At 40.5% G+C, this 18,902-nt stretch overlaps 1 protein-coding gene across 1 annotated transcript; it reads left to right on the top strand.

The window, feature by feature from the left end:
• pllp (plasmolipin) lies at window positions 1-18,275 on the top strand. Its single transcript, XM_088339166.1, has 4 exons — window positions 1-380; window positions 8,183-8,356; window positions 10,403-10,519; window positions 17,954-18,275. Exons 1-4 carry the CDS (start codon window positions 216-218, stop codon window positions 18,059-18,061), a joined length of 564 nt encoding a protein of 187 aa, XP_088195292.1. The 5' UTR covers window positions 1-215; the 3' UTR covers window positions 18,062-18,275.
• The last annotated feature ends 627 nt before the right edge of the window (window positions 18,276-18,902 follow it).

Below are 18,902 nucleotides of genomic sequence, written 5' to 3'. Positions count from 1 at the left end.
AAACAGCAGGAGAATGACGCTTTACGTCCAACTGTGTGTTCGTGACTCAGACACACAACATTCGATCTTAGAAGTTTCATTGAAGAACTTACTTTTTGCTTTTCTGTCTGTCTATTTGGCTTTCACCTTGGCAGGGTTCCTTTTCCTTTTCCCATTGGAGACTTCTCTTTTCCTTTTTTTCCTTTTGTTTTGTTTTTTGAATTATCTGGCCGAATATGACAGACTTCCCTTCCAAGGTTACCACCGAGACCGGTTCTTCCAATGCTCAGAACGCTCCACAGGGGGGCAACAGCCTGAGAGGGCTGGCATCTAACGTGACCACCAGCATGGACATGGCCTTCGTCAGGAGCATCCCATCTATCCTCATGATGGCTCAAATAGTGAGTGATAGGTTGGTGGATAACATCTTTCGCTTTGCCGTTTGGGATGTAACACGAATAACAGAAGTGTCTAACTTAGTTTTTGGCCAAATTGAGAATTTGATCTGCATTTCTATAGCGCTTTTCAAGTCAATGACTTCCCAAAGCGCTTTACAATGTGCTCCACATTTCCCAATAGCGGCCTAACCTGCTTATTGGGGGTATTAGGGGTTCAGTGTCTTACCCAAGGACACTTCGACATGTAACACGAACGAGCCGGGTTTCGAACTGGGATCCCTTGATCCCAAGACGAGCGCTCTACCTCCTGAGCTACTGCCGCCAAATAAGTTTCACATGGTAAACAGCACAATCAGAATTGAATTGAATATAGATGACTTTATTGTCATTGATATCAAAGTAGTGAGACATTTTATGCAACAAAATTAGACATTGCACCCAGGTCAGTAGCCTAGATGGTAAGGCGCCCGCTTTGAGACTGGGGGGTCGGTGGTTCGCGCCCCGGCCGAGTCATTCCTAAGACTTAAAAAGTTGTCGGCGGCGCCCTCTGTTGGCTGCGGCTGCATCGGCTCGCTACAACGGGTCAGGTGCAATCGACATTTCGTTCTGTGTACATTGTTACACAGAATGACAATACAAGGAAATTATTATTATTATTATTATTATAGGTGCAGTGTTCCCTCTAAGCTGCGCGTGTGCGCAATTGCGCACTGCTCGCACATTCTCAGCGCACAAGAAAATCGAGCCAGCGCACAAAAATCAGGGCTCAAAATTACTAATTAAGGAGCGACTTAAGTCAAAGTTACAGTGCATGAAGGTAAAAATACACGGGTTCCCCTGACGTTGTGTCCTAAATGCGGTATTTTGATGTCGAGTCGAAGTAGAACGAAGTAAAGTTAGTAGAGTTTGTCGAGAACCGGCTTCTTCGGCTCGGCTCACTAAAAGGAACCGGCTCTTTCGGGTCCTAAACGGCTCTTCAGGTTGCTTTTGCTTCTTTAATCCCAACACGACCAAATATTATGTAAAATTAGGCACGAAATGACTTAAAGGAAGGGGGGACTAGAACAAAAAAGAAAAAAATACCAAAATGAAAAAGTAGTGGAAAGCTGAGAAAAAAAGAAACAAAAAGAAGAGATAAAAAGAAGGAAACATTTCGAAAAAAAGCCAGAAAGAAAGAAAAGAAAGAAACAAAGGAAAAAGCTAAATAGAGAACAAAAAGGAAAAAGTAACAGCTAGGAAAAAATAAACACAATGAGATTTTTTTTTTAAAAAAGTAGAAAAAAAACACGAAAAAAGAAGAAAAAGTTTGTGTCGCATTCAAATAATTTCCAATTATATCAAGTGAATCTTGTTGCCAACATTGTACTTCCACTAAAAAATGTGATTAAGTACAGTTCTGTATCTTGCAACCGACTAAATAAGCCCCCCAAAATGTTAGTATTATGCGACAAAAGGTACCAGGAAAAAAAAAGAAATGGAAATCTTGTGAAATAATTTTTGTAATAATAATAATAATTTCCTTGTATTGTCATTCTGTGTAACAATGTACACAGAACGAAATGTCGATTGCACCTGACCCGTTGTAGCGAGCCGATGCAGCCGCAGCCAACAGAGGGCGCCGCCGACCACTTATAAAAACAAATGACGTTTGTAGGCCGTACAACCTTTGCAATAGTACACGAGTCAATTCATTCAAAAGTGAAAAATAATTTTGCATTGCCGGAAACTCAGCAAAGTGTAACACGATGTCAAGTTTTGGACGTGTTTGATAATGATTTAGTTGCCACACTTGGGATTGCCGTTGCTCACTGTTGTTTCAAGCGTTGCTCACCGACTTTGTGTGAACGCTCAGACCCGTAAGGAAAATTACAGGGAACATTGGGTGCGATCAGAAGAAACTAGAAGTCTCAGATCTGATCAGCTCTTAAACAGCTTCCCTTCTTTATTACAAACAAATCAGTCACAGAATGGGGTAAGGGATACTTGACAATTCAATGGGACACAATCGTAAAAAGGGGGAAAAATCAAAGAGACTCGGCTCGTCCGTGTTACATGTCGAAGTGTCCTTGGGTAAGACACTGAACCCCCTAATACCCCCCATCACACCAATACCATAATGCAGCTTGTCTTTTCAGGCCAGGTGTTTGGGAGCTTGGGTAGTTCACTTCCCCAACATGTTGAATGAAAACTTTATAAATGAAAACTTAATTCGAACATCAAAATAAAATAAAAAACAGAACAAAAACAGTAACTCAACAACAAAATAACGTTACATGATATGTTCGAAAGGGGTAGTAAGAAGCAAATGCTTATACTACCTACCCCTTCATCTTCCCCACCAAATGTACCAATTATATGACAAATAAATATAACTATATTAATAAAAACAGTTTTGATATAAGAATAGCAACAATAACACAAAGTTAACTAGACGCACTATTCCCAATCTCTCGTATCACTCATACCCGGTTTTCTTCATCTCTGTACTCCGCCAGGAATGTTTTTTTGTATTTAAATTTGAACAAGTGAATATTTGGACACCGTTTGTTCTCCGTTCCAAAGCTTGACTCCACACACAGACACACACATACTTTTCCTGGTGGTTCTCACCTTTGGGATTATGAATTCACTACAGCCCCTTAAATTATAATTTCCCTCTTTCCGAATGAATAATTTATGGATGTTTTCTGGCACTATGTATTTGTTGACCTTAAATAGCAGTTGTGCAGTGAAAAATGTTACTAAATCCTCTAATTTTAATAATTTGGACTGCAGGAATAAAATATGAGTATGATCTCGATATCCTACCTTGTGTATGGTTCTAATTTCACGTTTTTGGAGGATAGAAAGGGGCTGTAGTGAACTTTTGTAATTATTGCCCCAGACTTCTGCAAAATATGTATGGCAGAACTAGAGAACAATATAATAAATACAATGCATTATAGTTTAAAAGGAATTTGGCTTTATTGATTATTGAAATGCTTTTAGATACATTATATTATAACCCCCAAGAACTTAATTTCTGATACAATGTCTATTGCAGCACCCTCCATTTTTACTTCTAAAACTCTAATTGCCTTGCGATTACCAAAGAATAAATTTAAAGATAATTTATTTATATCCATCCATACTTTTAGGTTAATTAGTTCACGATGAATACAGGTTACCAAATCAATATGGTTATCATTTGAATAGAAAATGTTAGTGTCGTCTGCAAATATTACTATTTTCAATAGTTTTGAAACATTAAAAATATCCTTAATACATAATATATGTTAAGACTCTATAAAGCAAGGAAAATACTGCAGTCGATTGGAAAGTCCCTGTAGTGTTCATAATGCATTTAAATGAAATGAAATGAAAAATGAAATGATCTGCATTTATATAGCGCTTTTCAAGTCAATGACTTCCCAAAGCGCTTTACAATGTGCTCCACATTTCCCAATAGCAGCCTTGCAGCCATGTAAGCCGCTAACCTGCTTATTGGGGGTATTAGGGGTTCAGTGTCTTACCCAAGGACACTTCGACATGTAACACGGACGAGTCGGGATTCGAACTGGGATCCCTTGATCCCAAGACGAGCGCTCTACCTCCTGAGCTACTGCCGCCCCGAGCTACTGCCGCCCCATTTACAATAATCATATCTATAAGCTAAAGAGAATGGACAAATGCATGGATGGAACCATTACATGATGATCTTTCTGTGCCACTGAACAGTCATACGTAACCATTAATGGACTATTGTGTTTGCATTCTATTGTTGATGTTTGCACGACGGATATGTGCAGGGTTGGGTAGGGTTACTTTAACTGGATTACTTTTAATAACTTTTGGATTACTCCAATACCAAATATGCTAATAAAAGACAAAAGAAACTAAATATGAATAAAGTGACTCAATTTTGTGCAGGTTTGGGGAGTAACGGAACACATGGAACGGCAAAAATGATGTTGGCAAGCTGTTTGGATTTATTTTCATTTTCTTTCTGTCGCATTTGATGTTAGTTTTGCCGGAGATCAAAGCCAGGAGAGAAAGCTTACCACGTGTTGTGAGTCATCACTTTATTCCTATTTAGTTTCTTTTGTCTTTTATTAGCATATTTGGTATTGGAGTCATCCAAAAGTAATTGAAAGTAATCAAGTTAAAGTAACCCTACCCAACCCTGGATATGTGACCCACTTTTTGACCAGCGTATTCAAGTGAAACTAGGTGTGTAGGTGAGTCCATGTATCAAATTCGACAATCAATCACTTCCTTCCGGAAATAATGTCAGATATGTTTGAACAATCGGATGCTTTTAGACTTGTAGATGACTTCACCAATCGCAGTGGTGAAGCGCGTGATCATTCATGTGATTGCAGCATGAATCATTAACTTGTCCTAGTGTTTTATGAGCTCGTATTTGTAACTAAATACCCCTAAAGACAACATGAAGTGCACCTGCAAAGTCAAATCGGATAGAACACATCAAATTCTAACTTTTTGAAAAGAATTATCCTCCATTTTTCTCAGGTTTTTAATAGATTCTGGAGGTGTTGCTTGTATAGTTCTCATATGCTGTAATTTGGCTCTGCAAGTATCATTTTTAGGGATTTGTAGCCGCCTGCTAACAAGTCACATTTCAAGATATCGTATCTTTAAATGCTATCAACCAGACATGGGGACTTGAGACTTAGTGACTTGGACTCGAGTCGACTCGAGTCGCTGTTTTTATGACTTGTGACTTGACTTGGACTTGGCAATCTAAGACTCGGGACTTGACTTGTGACTTGACTTGCCCAAGAAAAAAATACTTGGGACTTACTTGGGACTTGAAGGTGAAGACTTGAGACTTACTTGAGACTTGCACATGTGTGACTTGGTCCCATGTCTGCTATCAACACAGTTCATGCTTTTGTGGCTCTAAGTTAATGTATTGTACAAATACATATTTTGTCATGATTGCCGATTCAAGGCACCTGTGACTGCCGATGGCGCCAACAGCCCTGAGAGCTGATTGGCTAAGAGACTCCTTTTAAACCCCCGGCTTCAAGAGGAAGCCGTCAGATCGTTGCGAACCGATGCTCCCAGCCAGGCAAGCTCATACTTTCAGACATTTCTCCTGCCCTGTTTTCTTCTGCTTGATACCTGTTGCCGACCTGTTTCTGGACCCGATTCTGGACCCGATTCTGCCCTGTTCTGCCATCCCGACATCCGACCTGTTTTGCCCCGCTTCCTGCCTGACACCTGTTGCCGACCTCGTTTCTGAACTCAATACCGCCCTTGCTCTCAAGTCCTGGCTCACGGCCAGTATTCCTGCAAGTCTACGATTATCCTCGCTCGACACGGAAGTGCCACTTCCACGTTTCCAGCAACCTGCTACCCTTGTCCGTCAACCATCAGATCGTGGAAGCAAGCCCTACTCTCCCTCTTTATTAATAAAACTGAGTAAACGAACGCTACTGGGTCCTGTCTCTGTTTCTGGACCGTGACATATTATGGTTAGGACATTTGCTGACCATTGGTTTATTTAATTAAACTTTGCTGAATAAATAAACACATTTCCATAACTTTGGTTTATAGGTATGACTCCAAGTAGCAATGCAGCTCTTTATAGACCAGTTTTAAAATCTGAAACACGACTACTAATACTTTAGTCATTCTGTATTTGTATCTGTATGTACGCTCCACTCATCAGTATCGGGTTGGAGAAAAAGAAGCTGTTTCGAGCATTCCTACCCATCCATGCAACCATTATCTGCACCGCTTATCCTCAGTAGGGCCGTGGAGGGTGCTGGAGCCCATCCCAGCCATCTTTGGACAGTGGGCAGGGGACACCCTGAACTGGTTGCCAGCCAATCGAAGAGAACACAGGGACAGACAACTCACTCGCTCACATCTAGAGACAATTTGGACCGGCCAATTAACCTGACATGCATGTTTTTGGATGTGGGAGGAAACCGGAGTGCCCGGAGAAAACCCACGCAAGCACGGGGAAAACATGCAAATTCCACGCAGGAAGCTTCAAGCTCATGACCTCAGAACTGTGCCGCGGGCGCGCTAACCACTTATCTGCCATGCTGCCAGCATTCCTACCATTTAATGTAAATTGAAATGTACACAAAACTGATACTCAACTCTTTATTAGTCTAGTAAAAAAGTAAAAGAAAAAGAAAAAGTAGTGAAAAGCTGAGAAAAAAGAAACAAAAGGAAGAGAAAAAAAGAAGGAAAATTCCAGAAAAAAATCCAGAAAAAAATAAAAGAAAGAAACAAAGGAAAACAAGTAAATAGAGAACAACAAGAAAAAAAAGTAACAGCTAGGAATAAATAAACACAATGAGATTTTTTTTTTAAAGGAATTAAAAAAAAAAGAAAATAAAACAGGGAAAAAGAAGAAAAAGTTTGTGTTGCATTCAAAACATTTCCAATTACACCAAGTCAATCTTGTTGCCAACATTGTACTTCCACTCAAAAATGTATTTAAATACAGTTGTGTATCGTGCAACCTGTCATGTCCTGCATGGTCGCCATGACACCCAACTGGTCCCGCCCCTTGACACCGGCTGACACAGATTGACTTAATTGCGTGTGGGATTCTTAAGGGCTCGTTTCGGGACTGCCCGTTGCCATACCATTGTTTTGTTTGATTCGAAAAAGACCTGTTCATGCCCGTTTGTTCTGAGTTATTGCCTTTAAACCTGTTTTGTGAGTATTACCTAGTTTGAGTTTTTGATTGCCTGTAGATTGTTTTGTTTTGTCTTTGGTCCCTGCGTGTTGGACAACTTTTATTTTCTAAATTAAAGTAACAGATCGTAACGCAAATGAGTTCACACTTCCTGCCTCCTGGTCCGTTCCTTGACACAACCGACGAAATAAGCCCCCAAAAATGTTAGTATTATGCGACAAAAGATACCAGGAATAAAAGAAATGGAAATCTTGTGAAAGAATTGTAAAAACAAATGACGTTTGTACGCCCTGCAACCTTTGCAATCGTACATGAGTCAATTCATTCAAAAGTGAAAACATTTTTGCATTGCCGGAAACTCAGCAAAATGTAATTTGATGTCAAGTTTTGGACATGTTTGATAATGACTTAGTTGCCACACTGGGGATTGCCGTTGCTCACTGTTGTTTCAAGCGTTGCTCACCGACTTTGTGTGAACGCTCACACCCCTGGAAAATTACAGGGAACATTGGCTGTAAGTGTACGTATAAAGCGCACAACAGGTACACAGTAGCTCTTACTGTAGTCGCAATTCCATGCGCCCTATAGTGCAGTGCGCCTTAAATATGAAAAAAAATGACAAAAGAGTATTTTTTGGGGGTGTGTGCCTTATGATCTGATGCGCCTTGTGATGTGGGAAATTCAGCACATCAGTTAAGCCCTAGGGTGGGACATTATTTAAATATGCTAAAAACACATTACGGGGCAGCACGGGGGTGCGATGGTTAGCGTGTGTGCGGCACAGTTCTGAGGTCATGAGATTGAACTTTCCTGTGTGGAGTTTGCATGTTCTCCCTGTGCTTGTATGGGTTTCCTCCCACATTCCAAAAACATGCATGTCAGGCTCATTGTCCGGTCCAAATTGTCCCTAGGTGTGAATGAGCGAGCGTATTGTCTGTCCCTGTGTGCTCTGCGACTGGCTGGCAACCAGTTCAGGGTGTCCCCTGCCCACTGCCCGAAGATGGCTGGGATGGGCTCCGGCACCCCCGCGACCCTACTGAGGATAAGCGGTGCAGATAATGGATGGATGGATGGATGGAAAAACACATTACAGTATATTGCATTGCCTTATGTTTTGTTTGTGTGTATTTTCCCTCTGTAGTTTTTCGGGCTCCTTCACTGGGCGCTGATCGCCAGCTCGCAGTACATGTGGGCACCGGCCAATGGCTGGGTTCTCTTTGTGGCCATCACATTCTGGCTTCTCACCAGCATCCTTTTCGTCATAATCCTCTTTGGTGCCCAGAGGAGACTCACCGCCATACCCTGGCCAATCACGGTACGAAGGGCAATAAGTTATTTATTTAAAAAAAATTTTTTTGGGACAATATATGTGTATTATTTGTTATTGCAACATCCATTGCAGCCTGGTCATCCTGGAAGGGGGATTATCTCATGTGTGGTCCCTTCTCGCGGTTTCTTCATTTTCCTCATGTTGAGGTATTTTTTTAGTTTTCCTAGCCCTCATTTAGGTTTTAGATCAGGGGATGGTGTCATAATAGTCTGTGGTTTGCAATAACCTGTGCAGAGACTCTTTGTGATTAAGGGCTATACAAATAAAAATGACTTGACTTGACTTGAGGCTGGAAAAGCTGCAAAAGTAATATAATTGGCAAAATAGGATCTAGTAAAAACTGGTTTTGCAAGAAGAAACTTTTTACCATTTTAATTCTAACATTATAAATGATGGATAGATGGTGTTATGAGTGCACTGCAGGAAAGAGGTCTAAATATAATGGAAGCTAGAGCTCTTGTTGGTGATAGGAAGGAGTGGAGAGGTGTTGTGAAAGGATAGTGGGATTTGGACGCGTTCTTAAGGATGGGCTGGGCACCCGTATGATGCGGCAGGGGTAAACCAGTGAAAGCTGTCGGGCCCTGCTGTTGAACAAACGAGTGTGTTGTGTCACCCTGACCTGAGTGACATCTGGAGGGACGAAAGCATGACCAACTTAGGTGCCGAGGTGCCTAACTTGTTTGGGTGTTTGGGCAATTGGGTTGGCCATGGTCCCAAAATTTTTGTGTGTGTTTTTTTTTTGCTATTTTTTTCCCTTTTATTTTCTTTGTTATTGTATGTGTTTGTCTTGCTGTCCGTCACCCCTCTTGAGGGATATGACCAAGGTAGATAGGTAGATAGATAGATAGATAGATAGATAGATAGATAGATAGATAGATAGATAGATAGATAGATAGATAGATAGATAGATAGATAGATAGATAGATAGATAGATAGATAGATAGATAGATAGATAGATAGATAGATAGATAGATAGATAGATAGATAGATAAATGATGCCCCTTTCTAAAACGTGCAATAATGAAGGCTCAAAAGCAAAAAGTATAGGGATTCTCTGGATGATACAATGACACATGAAACAACTGCGATCACAACAGAATCCAAACATACTTAAAAGGACATCCTGTCACAAACCAGAAACGGACACAGGACCCAAAAGCGCTCGTTTTCTCAGTTTTTATTAATAAAGAGGGAGAGTAGGGCTTGCTTCCACCATCCGATGTCTGACAGACAAGTGGAGTAGGCGATGCGCAAGTGGTACTTCCGTGTCAGGCGAGGAGGATCAGAGAAGGGCGGGAATTACAAGTCGTTAGCCGGGACTGGAGAGCAAAGGCGGTGTCAAGTTCGGAAACGAAGTCGGCAACAGGGGGCAGGCAGGTAACGGGGCAAAACAGATCAGGTCACAGGCAGGCAAAACGGGGCAAAGTCAGGTCCGGAAACAGGTTGGCAACGAAGATCAGGCAGAGAAAAGCAGGGTAGGAACAGAGTCGGACGTAAAGGCTTACTGAGCTGGTGGTAACAGTTCGCATAACGATCTGACAGCTTCCTCTTGGAAGCCGGGGGTTAAAAAAGAGTGCATTAACCAATCAGCTGTCCAGGTTGTTGCCACCAATCAAGCAGTCGCAGATGCTCTGAATCGGTAATCATGACACATCCTGTATTATTAAGCGTCTCTGAGTGTATAAATCACTATTGATTTGAATAGTAAGCAAACATAAACACTATGAACTATCATATGAACATGAGTGTTTTTAAATACTTATAGGTTTAAGACATTTTTATTTATTTTACATATCATGAGGCTCAGCTAGAGGGAGCTGACATGATTGTCCGCCATCTTGCTGCTACGGGTACCCCTGGAAAACCAAAAATATTGTGTAAGGCTGGGCAAATTATAGAAACAGAATTTTGTTGTTGTTGTCAAAGGTAAAACTTGTACTGGGATACAATTGATATACTTTATGATGCTGTCATAAAAAACAGTGTCGTCGTTCAGAGAATATGACATGACAGCAATGTTTCCTTTTCTAGGTGATGGTGTACCACGGAGTGGCTACAATACTCTATTTGACGGCCTTTTTGGCAAATGCTGCAAGTGTTCAGCCCTTCTACTACACTTCATTCTTTGGAAATATGGCTGCTGCTGCTGTGAGTACACTCTGATATTTGGCACCTCCAATAATTTCTGACAAATTCTATCTATCTATCTATCTATCTATCTATCTATCTATCTATCTATCTATCTATCTATCTATCTATCTATCTATCTATCTATCTATCTATCTATCTATCTATCTATCTATCTATCGATCTATCGATCTATCTATATATCTATCTATCTATCTATCTATCTATCTAGACATCTATCTATCTAGACATCTATCTATCTATCTAGACATCTATCTATCTATCTATCTAGACATCTATCTATCTATCTATCTATCTATCTATCTATCTATCTATCTATCTATCTATCTATCTATCTATCTATCTATCTATCTATCTATCTATCTATCTATCTATCTATCTATCTATCTATCTATCTATCTATCAATGTATGTATGTTGGTATGTATGTTGGTATTGTTAGGAAGTAATTATTAAAATGTATCGTTTACCAAATTGTTCGAATTAGCTATCCGACTCCATTAACATTCACTCAACAATTCGCGCTCGTTTCTTGATGGAAAAGATGGACAAGAATAGCCGACATTTTCACACAGGTGCAGATTTAATTTCTTTAACAATTTAACTAAGTGTACTCCATCGAAAATGGCCGAATTAGTGTCGTCGGTGTCTCTGGCAAGCCTTCCCTGAAGTCCTCCATCCTTTTCCTTCCGGCCCACATCTTTCCGCAAGATGGTGTACCGGCTCCTCCCATAGGCGTGCCAGGGAAGCTCACGTGGGCTCCACCACCTCGCCTTGATGTCTGGAAAACTCAAGAAGAGAGCGTTTCTCAAAACATTGCCTGCCATCCTCCGTCATCAGGGCCTTTTGCGTCGTCGGATGTGCTGATTATATTATCAGCCTCACGTCCCGTTCCCTCCATTCCCGTAAACATCATTCTCCACTAGGTTGCACCGACCTCGCCCAACAGCCCAGCCAGTGAATATCTTTTGCATTAAATGTAATTTGTATTTGATTGTACAAAATCCTTTATAGTCAAATGTATAAAATCCTTCAACGGCCATTCCTTTAAATATTGGTAGGTCAAGAAACTTGAATTTATTCTATATACTATGAGATTCTCCTTGGAACGACTTGACATGATTGTTCACTATTTATCTACTTGGGGTGCCCTAAGAAGCCAAAAACCTTTTAAAAGGCTCGGCAAAAAAATTAGGAAAAAATGGTGTGTTGTGGTCACTTTGAGTCTGTTTGTAGTCTTCGCTTTTGCTTTGTAGCACTCGTTTTTGGTTGCACTAAACAATACAGCAACATGTAGTGGGCAAATCTTACTGTCATGATGACTGATTAGTATAGCCTGTACCCGCTCGTTTGGCGCCAGCCGCTGCGGGCTACCTGATTGGTCCCCTGTCCTTTTTTAAGCCCAGTCCTTTCACTCTCCTGTTGTCAGTCCGTCAGCAAACCTCTGTTTCTACAAGGCAAGCACTTTAACTCTGACTCCCGTGGTCCCGCATTTTGCACCCGTTTTCCACCCGTCTGTTCCTGATTACCCCGGTTGTCTCCAACTACGACCTGTTTTTTGACCCCGACCACGTTTTGCTCTCCCGTCCCGGTTTACGACCCGTTTTTGATCCCGACCACGTTTTGGCTCTCCTGTCCCGGCTATCAACCTGTTTTTTTCCGTCTTCTACAATATGATCTCCCGTTCCGGGAGATCCACTTCCGCATTCGGAACACGTTTCGATTCTGAGAGCTGCTTGCCTACCGCGTCCAGCGAGCACCGGATCGCGGGCGCTGCCTTTCCTCTTTATCTCAATAAACTTGTGAGAAACGTTACGCGATTGGGTCTACCCTTTGTTCTGGACGTGACACTTACGGTGTCCCTTTAAATGTAATGTGATTTTTGGAATACTTTTCTTTATGAATGTAGAAAAAAGTTAATGTGTGTTTAACAAAACATTTAAAAAAATGTAGTGGGAGAAAAGAGTTAGTAAAAAGGTGTGCTTTATTTGTACTTGCTCCTCAAATATAGCGAAGGTGTGGAAATATTCATGCTCACATGACAAGCCTTAAGCTAAAGTCCACAACACTTCTGTCTCATACGCTCGGCTTTTATATTCGAATGAAATGTTATCTGTCCTATGTCTCGCGCTACAAACCCCTTATTGTGAAGTTAAATCTTACAATTTCTCATGCGGTTGATTGTAAAACTCCAGGTCAGAAAAATTAAAGTACGGTATTTTCCGCACTATAAGGCGCAGCTAAAAGCCTTTATTTTTTTCAAAAGCTGACCATGCGCCTTATAATACAGTGCGCCTTATTTATGGATCAACATTAAGTCGCAAAGTCTTCCAACTAACTTGCAGCCGCCGACTAGATTTTCCCCCGAACGCCAAGTAATCCGCGGTGTATGCTGGGATTTATTTACCGGCGTTTCATTGGCTAACCAATGTGTCAATCATCAGTTGAATCGATCACTTTTAGGTAAAGTTATTCGGAGGTCAAGAGGCGGATCCTTTTTATCATTTACAGGCTGGCATTGGCTTAAACGGCAAAACAAAGCCTGCAATTGGCCGAAAAAGATGAATGTGTATAGCACGTGGTTGACGGCATACAGAAAGCATTTTTTACCATACTGTATTTGTAAATATTTTATTCTCCTGGATTTACTACACTCACGGATGTAAGAGGACATAGGCTGCACAATATTATGAACACAACGACTTCGGTGAGCTACTCTGGCTATATATTATTCCTTTATCTTGTTTCAGACTGAACTCGATGTTTCTGTGATAAGCGGTGCAGATAATGGATGGAATGGAGTGTCTATTTTTAAATTAAACTCAATTCCAAGTGTTTATTGTCATATGCACAGTAAAGTTGCGAGCGAAAAAGAAAATAGAAACTAAGGAATGGTTGGCATTTCTTGAATCCCAAGACTTTAACCTTCCGAATGATGGAACGATGCATTTGAGTGACATCGTACGGACACCGCATCCGCACGTGTTCTCGACACGTATTTGCTTCTTTGCAAGCTTTTGGAATGTTAAGGAGGTAATAAGTTTGACTGAACTATCTGACTGTTTTGTCGACGTTCCCATTATAGCGCCTTATAATCCGGTGCGCCTCATTTATGTCAAAAATAGGACCAAAAACTATTTTTTCGGGCTGCGCCCTATAACCCGGTGCGCCTTATAGTGCGGAAAATACGGTAATCAATTGCAGTTGGTAAAGGTAATCCCAAATCCTTAGACATGCAAAAAGTGAGGAAAGAGTACATGTTTTTTGCATACAACCTAAATATATTTATCTGGATTAAAGGATTTTATACATTTGACTATAAAGGATTTTATACGATTGAATACAAGTTACATTTATTGAGTGCTATGAAGATTTTCACTGAGTAGGTTTAAGTTCAATGACAGGTCACGCTGATCCGAATACGGAATGTTTTGTCTAGTTCTGTTGATAACAGGACTCTGATGTAGGACGGCAGGCATTGTTTTGTTTTTCAGACATCGGGACGCTCTTCTCCGCGATGGAGGAGCCCACGTGGGGGCTTCCCTGGCACACCCTTGAGAGGAGTTGGCACATCAGCTTGCGGAAAAACGTGGGCCGAGAAGAGAGGCAGAAAAAAAAAACGAGAGAGAGGAGGATTGACAGAGACTCGCGCGATGCTAATTCGGCTAATTCGGCCATTCGATGGAGTACACTTAGTTAAATTGTCATGCAGAATATTTTGACTAGGGAATTTTGATAACAGGACTGTTTTGAGAACCAGGCCCCGATGACGTAGAAACGCTCGGTGTTGTTTTGAGTTTTCCAGACATTGCGACGCCCAGGTTGGGCTTCATTGGCACGCCCATGGGAGGAGTCGGCACACCATCTTGCGGGGAGACGTGGGCCGAAAGGAAAAAAGGCTGGAGGACCTCAGAAAGGCTTCACACAGACGCCAGAGACTCCAACGACACTAATTCGACTAATTCGGCCATTTTCGATGGAGTACACTTAGTACACTTCCCAACAGGATATTCCAATTATTTTCCGAGATAATGTCAGAGTAACACCAACACGCTTGCAAGCCATTCGCCATATCATTATACGTGTCAATGAATCAAAGAGTTTACGAAAAGTCATTAAATTATTGCCTGTTTCTATCCAGACTGAGAAAAACAACAGTAGGTGTTGTCACAAGCAGTTTGTGGAAACTCAATACCCGTACCGTCACTAAAAATCTAGTTTTTGTCAAGAACCGGAACAGGAGGAGAACCCAGATGCGTGACGTTTCTCACACAAGCTTTATTTTACGGGAAATGAGGCAGTCATGCACGTTAGGCAGCAGTCTGGCGTGGAACGACAGGAAGCCAGAGGCCGACGAGATCGATACCAATTGTAGGAGCAGATATCAGACAGATTGGGTCGATACCGGACAGGACGGGACTGACAGGATAGATATCAGGCACTGGAGACTGGAGTCCGATAACAAGCAGGACGAGATAGACGGAAACGATACCAGACACTGGAGATCGATGTCAAACAGAACAAAATAGCCAGGAACGAAACTGGAGAACGATATTAAACAGGACAAAAATAGACGGGAATGATACTGGACAGGGACAATGTTGCCTCAAAATTTCCACGGGTCTGAGCGTTCACACAAAGTCGGTGAGCAACGCTTGAAACAACAGTGAGCAACGGCAATCCCAAGTGTGGCAACTGATCCATTACCAAAACTTGACATCACGTTACATTTTCGGCAAAAAAATTTTTCACTTTTGAATGATTTGAGTCATGTATTATTGCAAAAGTTGTACGGCCGACAAACGTCATTTGTTTTTACAATTCTTTCAAAAGATTTCCATTTCTTTTTTTTCCTGGTATCTTTTGTCGCATAATACTAACATTTTTGGGGGCTTATTTAGTCAGTTGCACGATACACAACTGTATTTAATCAATTTTTTTAATGGAAGTGCAATGTTGGCAACAAGATTGACTTGGTATCATTGGAAATTATTTGAATGCAACACAATCTTTTTCTTCTTTTTCCCTGTTTTTTCTATTTTTTTTTAATTCCTTTAAAAAAAATCTCATTGTGTTTATTTTTTCCTAGCTGTTACTTTTTTCTTTTTGTTCTCTATTTCCTTTTTCTCTTTTCTTTTTTTTCTGAATTTTTCCTTCTTTTTTCTCTTCCTTTTGTTTTTTTTTTCAGCTTTTCGCTACTTTTTCATTTTGGTATTTTTTTCATTTTTGTTCTATTTCCCCCATCCTTTAAGTCATTTTGTGCACAATTTTGCATAATATTTGGCCGTGTAGGGATGAAAGAAGCAAAAACAACCTGAAGAGCCGTTTAGGACCCAAAAGAGCCGAGCCGAAGAAGCCGGTTCTCGAAAAACTCTACTGACTTTGCTCAACTTCGTTCTACTTCGACCTTGACTTCCAAATACCGCATTTAGAACACAACGTCGGGGAACTTGTGTATTTTTACCTTCATGCACTGTAACTTTGACTTAATTCCCTTCTTAATCAGCAATTTTGAGCTGGCTAGATTTTCTTGTGCGCGGAAAAGCTCTGGGTAGTGCGCAATTGCGCGCACACACGCAGCTTAGAGGGAACATTGCGCTGGATAGATTTTCTTGTGCGCTGAGAATGTGCGTGATTGCGCACGCGCGCAGCTTAGAGGGAACAGTGGACAGGGAACACAAGCAGGAAATCGGACAGAGTCAAAACCAGTGTCTTGCGGTTGCAGAGGTTCGTTAACGGACTGACAAAGGGTGAGTGAGAGCACTGAGCTTAAATTGAAGGCAAGCCAATCTGTCAACGAGCCGCAGCTGGCGCCAGATGGGCGGGGCCAATTGGGTGCCAGAGTGAACAATTAATAGGGAATAAACTATACATCAAGACGAGATGTATGCGATACTTGAAGTGCATCCATAGTTTTACAACAGTAAATATATTCACTCTGTCGGTCTTTCATATGGCCTGTTCCTGATTCAAAAGCAAACTGCTTCTGAACAAAAAATTTCAAAATGTATTTTATGAAAAAGGGATAAAAGCTGATAATGTGATCGAACCCTATCTCAGAAGAAGGCCCTCTAACACAACCAAGCAATCAGTGTTGATCAATTGATCAAGTCTGTTTATCTAGTTCTAGGTCTTTGTGGCTCCATTTATATCTGGGAATACAGTAATCCCTCGGTTATCGCGGTTAATGGGGACCAAAACCACCCGCGAAAAGTGAAAATCCGCAAAGTAGTGACGCCCCTTCAAAAATGTTTAAAAAATAAAATAAAGGAAACTTCTTTTAATTTTCAAAAAAAAAAAAAAAAATTTTATTATTATCATTTTTTAGACCCGGTTAATGGGGACCAAAACCACCTGCAAAAAGTGAAAATCCGAGAAGTAGCGACGCCCTTTCAAAAATGCTTAAAGAAAATAAAAATAAATATATGTATATATATATATATATATATATATATATATATATATATATATATATATTTATATATATATATATATATATATATATATATATTTATTTTTTATTTTTTTTGAATTATTTTATTTTATTATTATTAGTATTTTTTAGACCTGGTTAATGGGGACCAAAACCACCTGCAAAAAGTGAAAATCCGAGAAGTAGCGACGCCCTTTCAAAAATGCTTAAAGAAAATAAAAATAAATATATGTATATATATATATATATAAATATATATATATATATTTTTTTTTTTTTTGGGGAATTATTTTATTTTATTATTATTAGTATTTTTTAGACCTGGTTAATGGGGACCAAAACCACCCGCAAAAAGTGAATATCTGCGAAGTAGCGACGCCCCTTCAAAAATGCTTAAAAAAATATATATTATTATTATTTTTTTTTTTAATTTTTTAGTATTTTTTAGACCCGGTTAATGGGGACCAAAACCACCCGCGAAAAGTGAAAATCCGCTCAATTTTTTTTTTTTTTTATTATTTTTTTGTAATTTTATTTTATTACTATTAATTTTTTAGAGCAGCACACCGGCGCAGTGGTTACACGTGTGCAGGCACAGTTCTAAGGTCTTGGGAACCTCCTGTGTGGGTTCAAATCCAGCTACCGGACTTCCTGTGTGGAGTTTGCATGTTCTCCTTATGCTTGCGTGGGTTTCCTCCGGGCGCTCCGGTTTCCTCCCACATTCCAAAGACATGCATTTCAGGTGAATTGGCCGGTCCAAATTGTCCCTAGGTGTGAATGAACGAGCGAGTTGTCTGTCCCTGTGTGCCCTGCGATTGGCTGGCAACCAGTTCAGGGTGTCCACTGCTCACTGCCCGATGATTCCTGGGATGGGCTCCAGCACCCCCGCGACCCTACTGAGGATAAGCGGTGCAGCTAATGAGAGGATTATTTTTTAGACCCGCGCAGCTCTGAACTCGAGGTCCCACTGTACCTTTAACACTTGGTTTCTCTGCCCCACAGTTTTTTGGCGCAGTGGTGACGGTGGCTTATGGCGTCAGTGCATATTTCTCCTATTTGGACTGGAGGGGAGATGGCGGAAACGCTGCCACCAGCACAGTACCCACATAGAAAGAAAATCCAAGCGACTTTTGGAGGTTTTATTCATGCCACCAGGTTTTATTTCATATATTAGGCCAGGAGGGGGCGAACTTTTGGAATCACGGGTGAAGAATTATGGATAAAAGGCCCTGAAGGATAAAATTGTAAATGATTGATTTTAGTCTTGAATCCAATACCTCGGTAATACATCAATAGATGAGGTAAAAGTATAACGTAGGCTTATTCTATTTTTTATTATGACCTCCCGGTTATCTCAATATTTTTCCTTTTGTGCATTTTTTGCAAATCCCTTTCAGGCAACAAAAAAAAAACACAAAAAAAGAGAATCTTTTTTTTAAAAAAACAGCGATAATACATATTAATGAATTAACAAATATGTAGACATTTTATACGTACATTTTATATATATATATATTTTTTTTCTCTCTATAAACATACTTGAAATGAAATGATGTGCATTTATATAGCGGTTTTCAAGTCAATGACTTCCCAAAGCACATTACATTGTGCTTCACATTTCCCATTAGCGGCCGTGCAGCCATGTAAGGCGCTAACCTGCTTATTGGGGGTATTTAGGGTTCAGTGTCTTACCCAAGGACACTTCGACATGTAACACGGACAAGCCGGGATTCGAACTGGGATCCCTTAATCCTAAAACGATCGCTGTACCTCCTGAGCTACTGCCGCCCCATACAATTTAATTAATTTTGAAGCGCTCAGAATTAAAGCAGAGTAATAAATGATGTGCCCTCTAATAGAACAATATTGCATAAAATGCATTGATAAACTCAAAATGCAATGTAGCTACTTCATTTTTTTTCATTGCATGTGATAAATATCTTAATTAAAA

Source organism: Urocampus carinirostris, chromosome 7 (assembly GCF_059441175.1).
Source record: "Urocampus carinirostris isolate Australia breed hairy pipefish chromosome 7, RoL_Ucar_1.0, whole genome shotgun sequence".
NCBI classification, from domain to species: Eukaryota; Metazoa; Chordata; class Actinopteri; order Syngnathiformes; family Syngnathidae; genus Urocampus; species Urocampus carinirostris.
The sequence above is the reverse complement of the archived record's forward strand: the minus strand, read 5'-3'. Positions and strand labels throughout refer to the sequence as shown.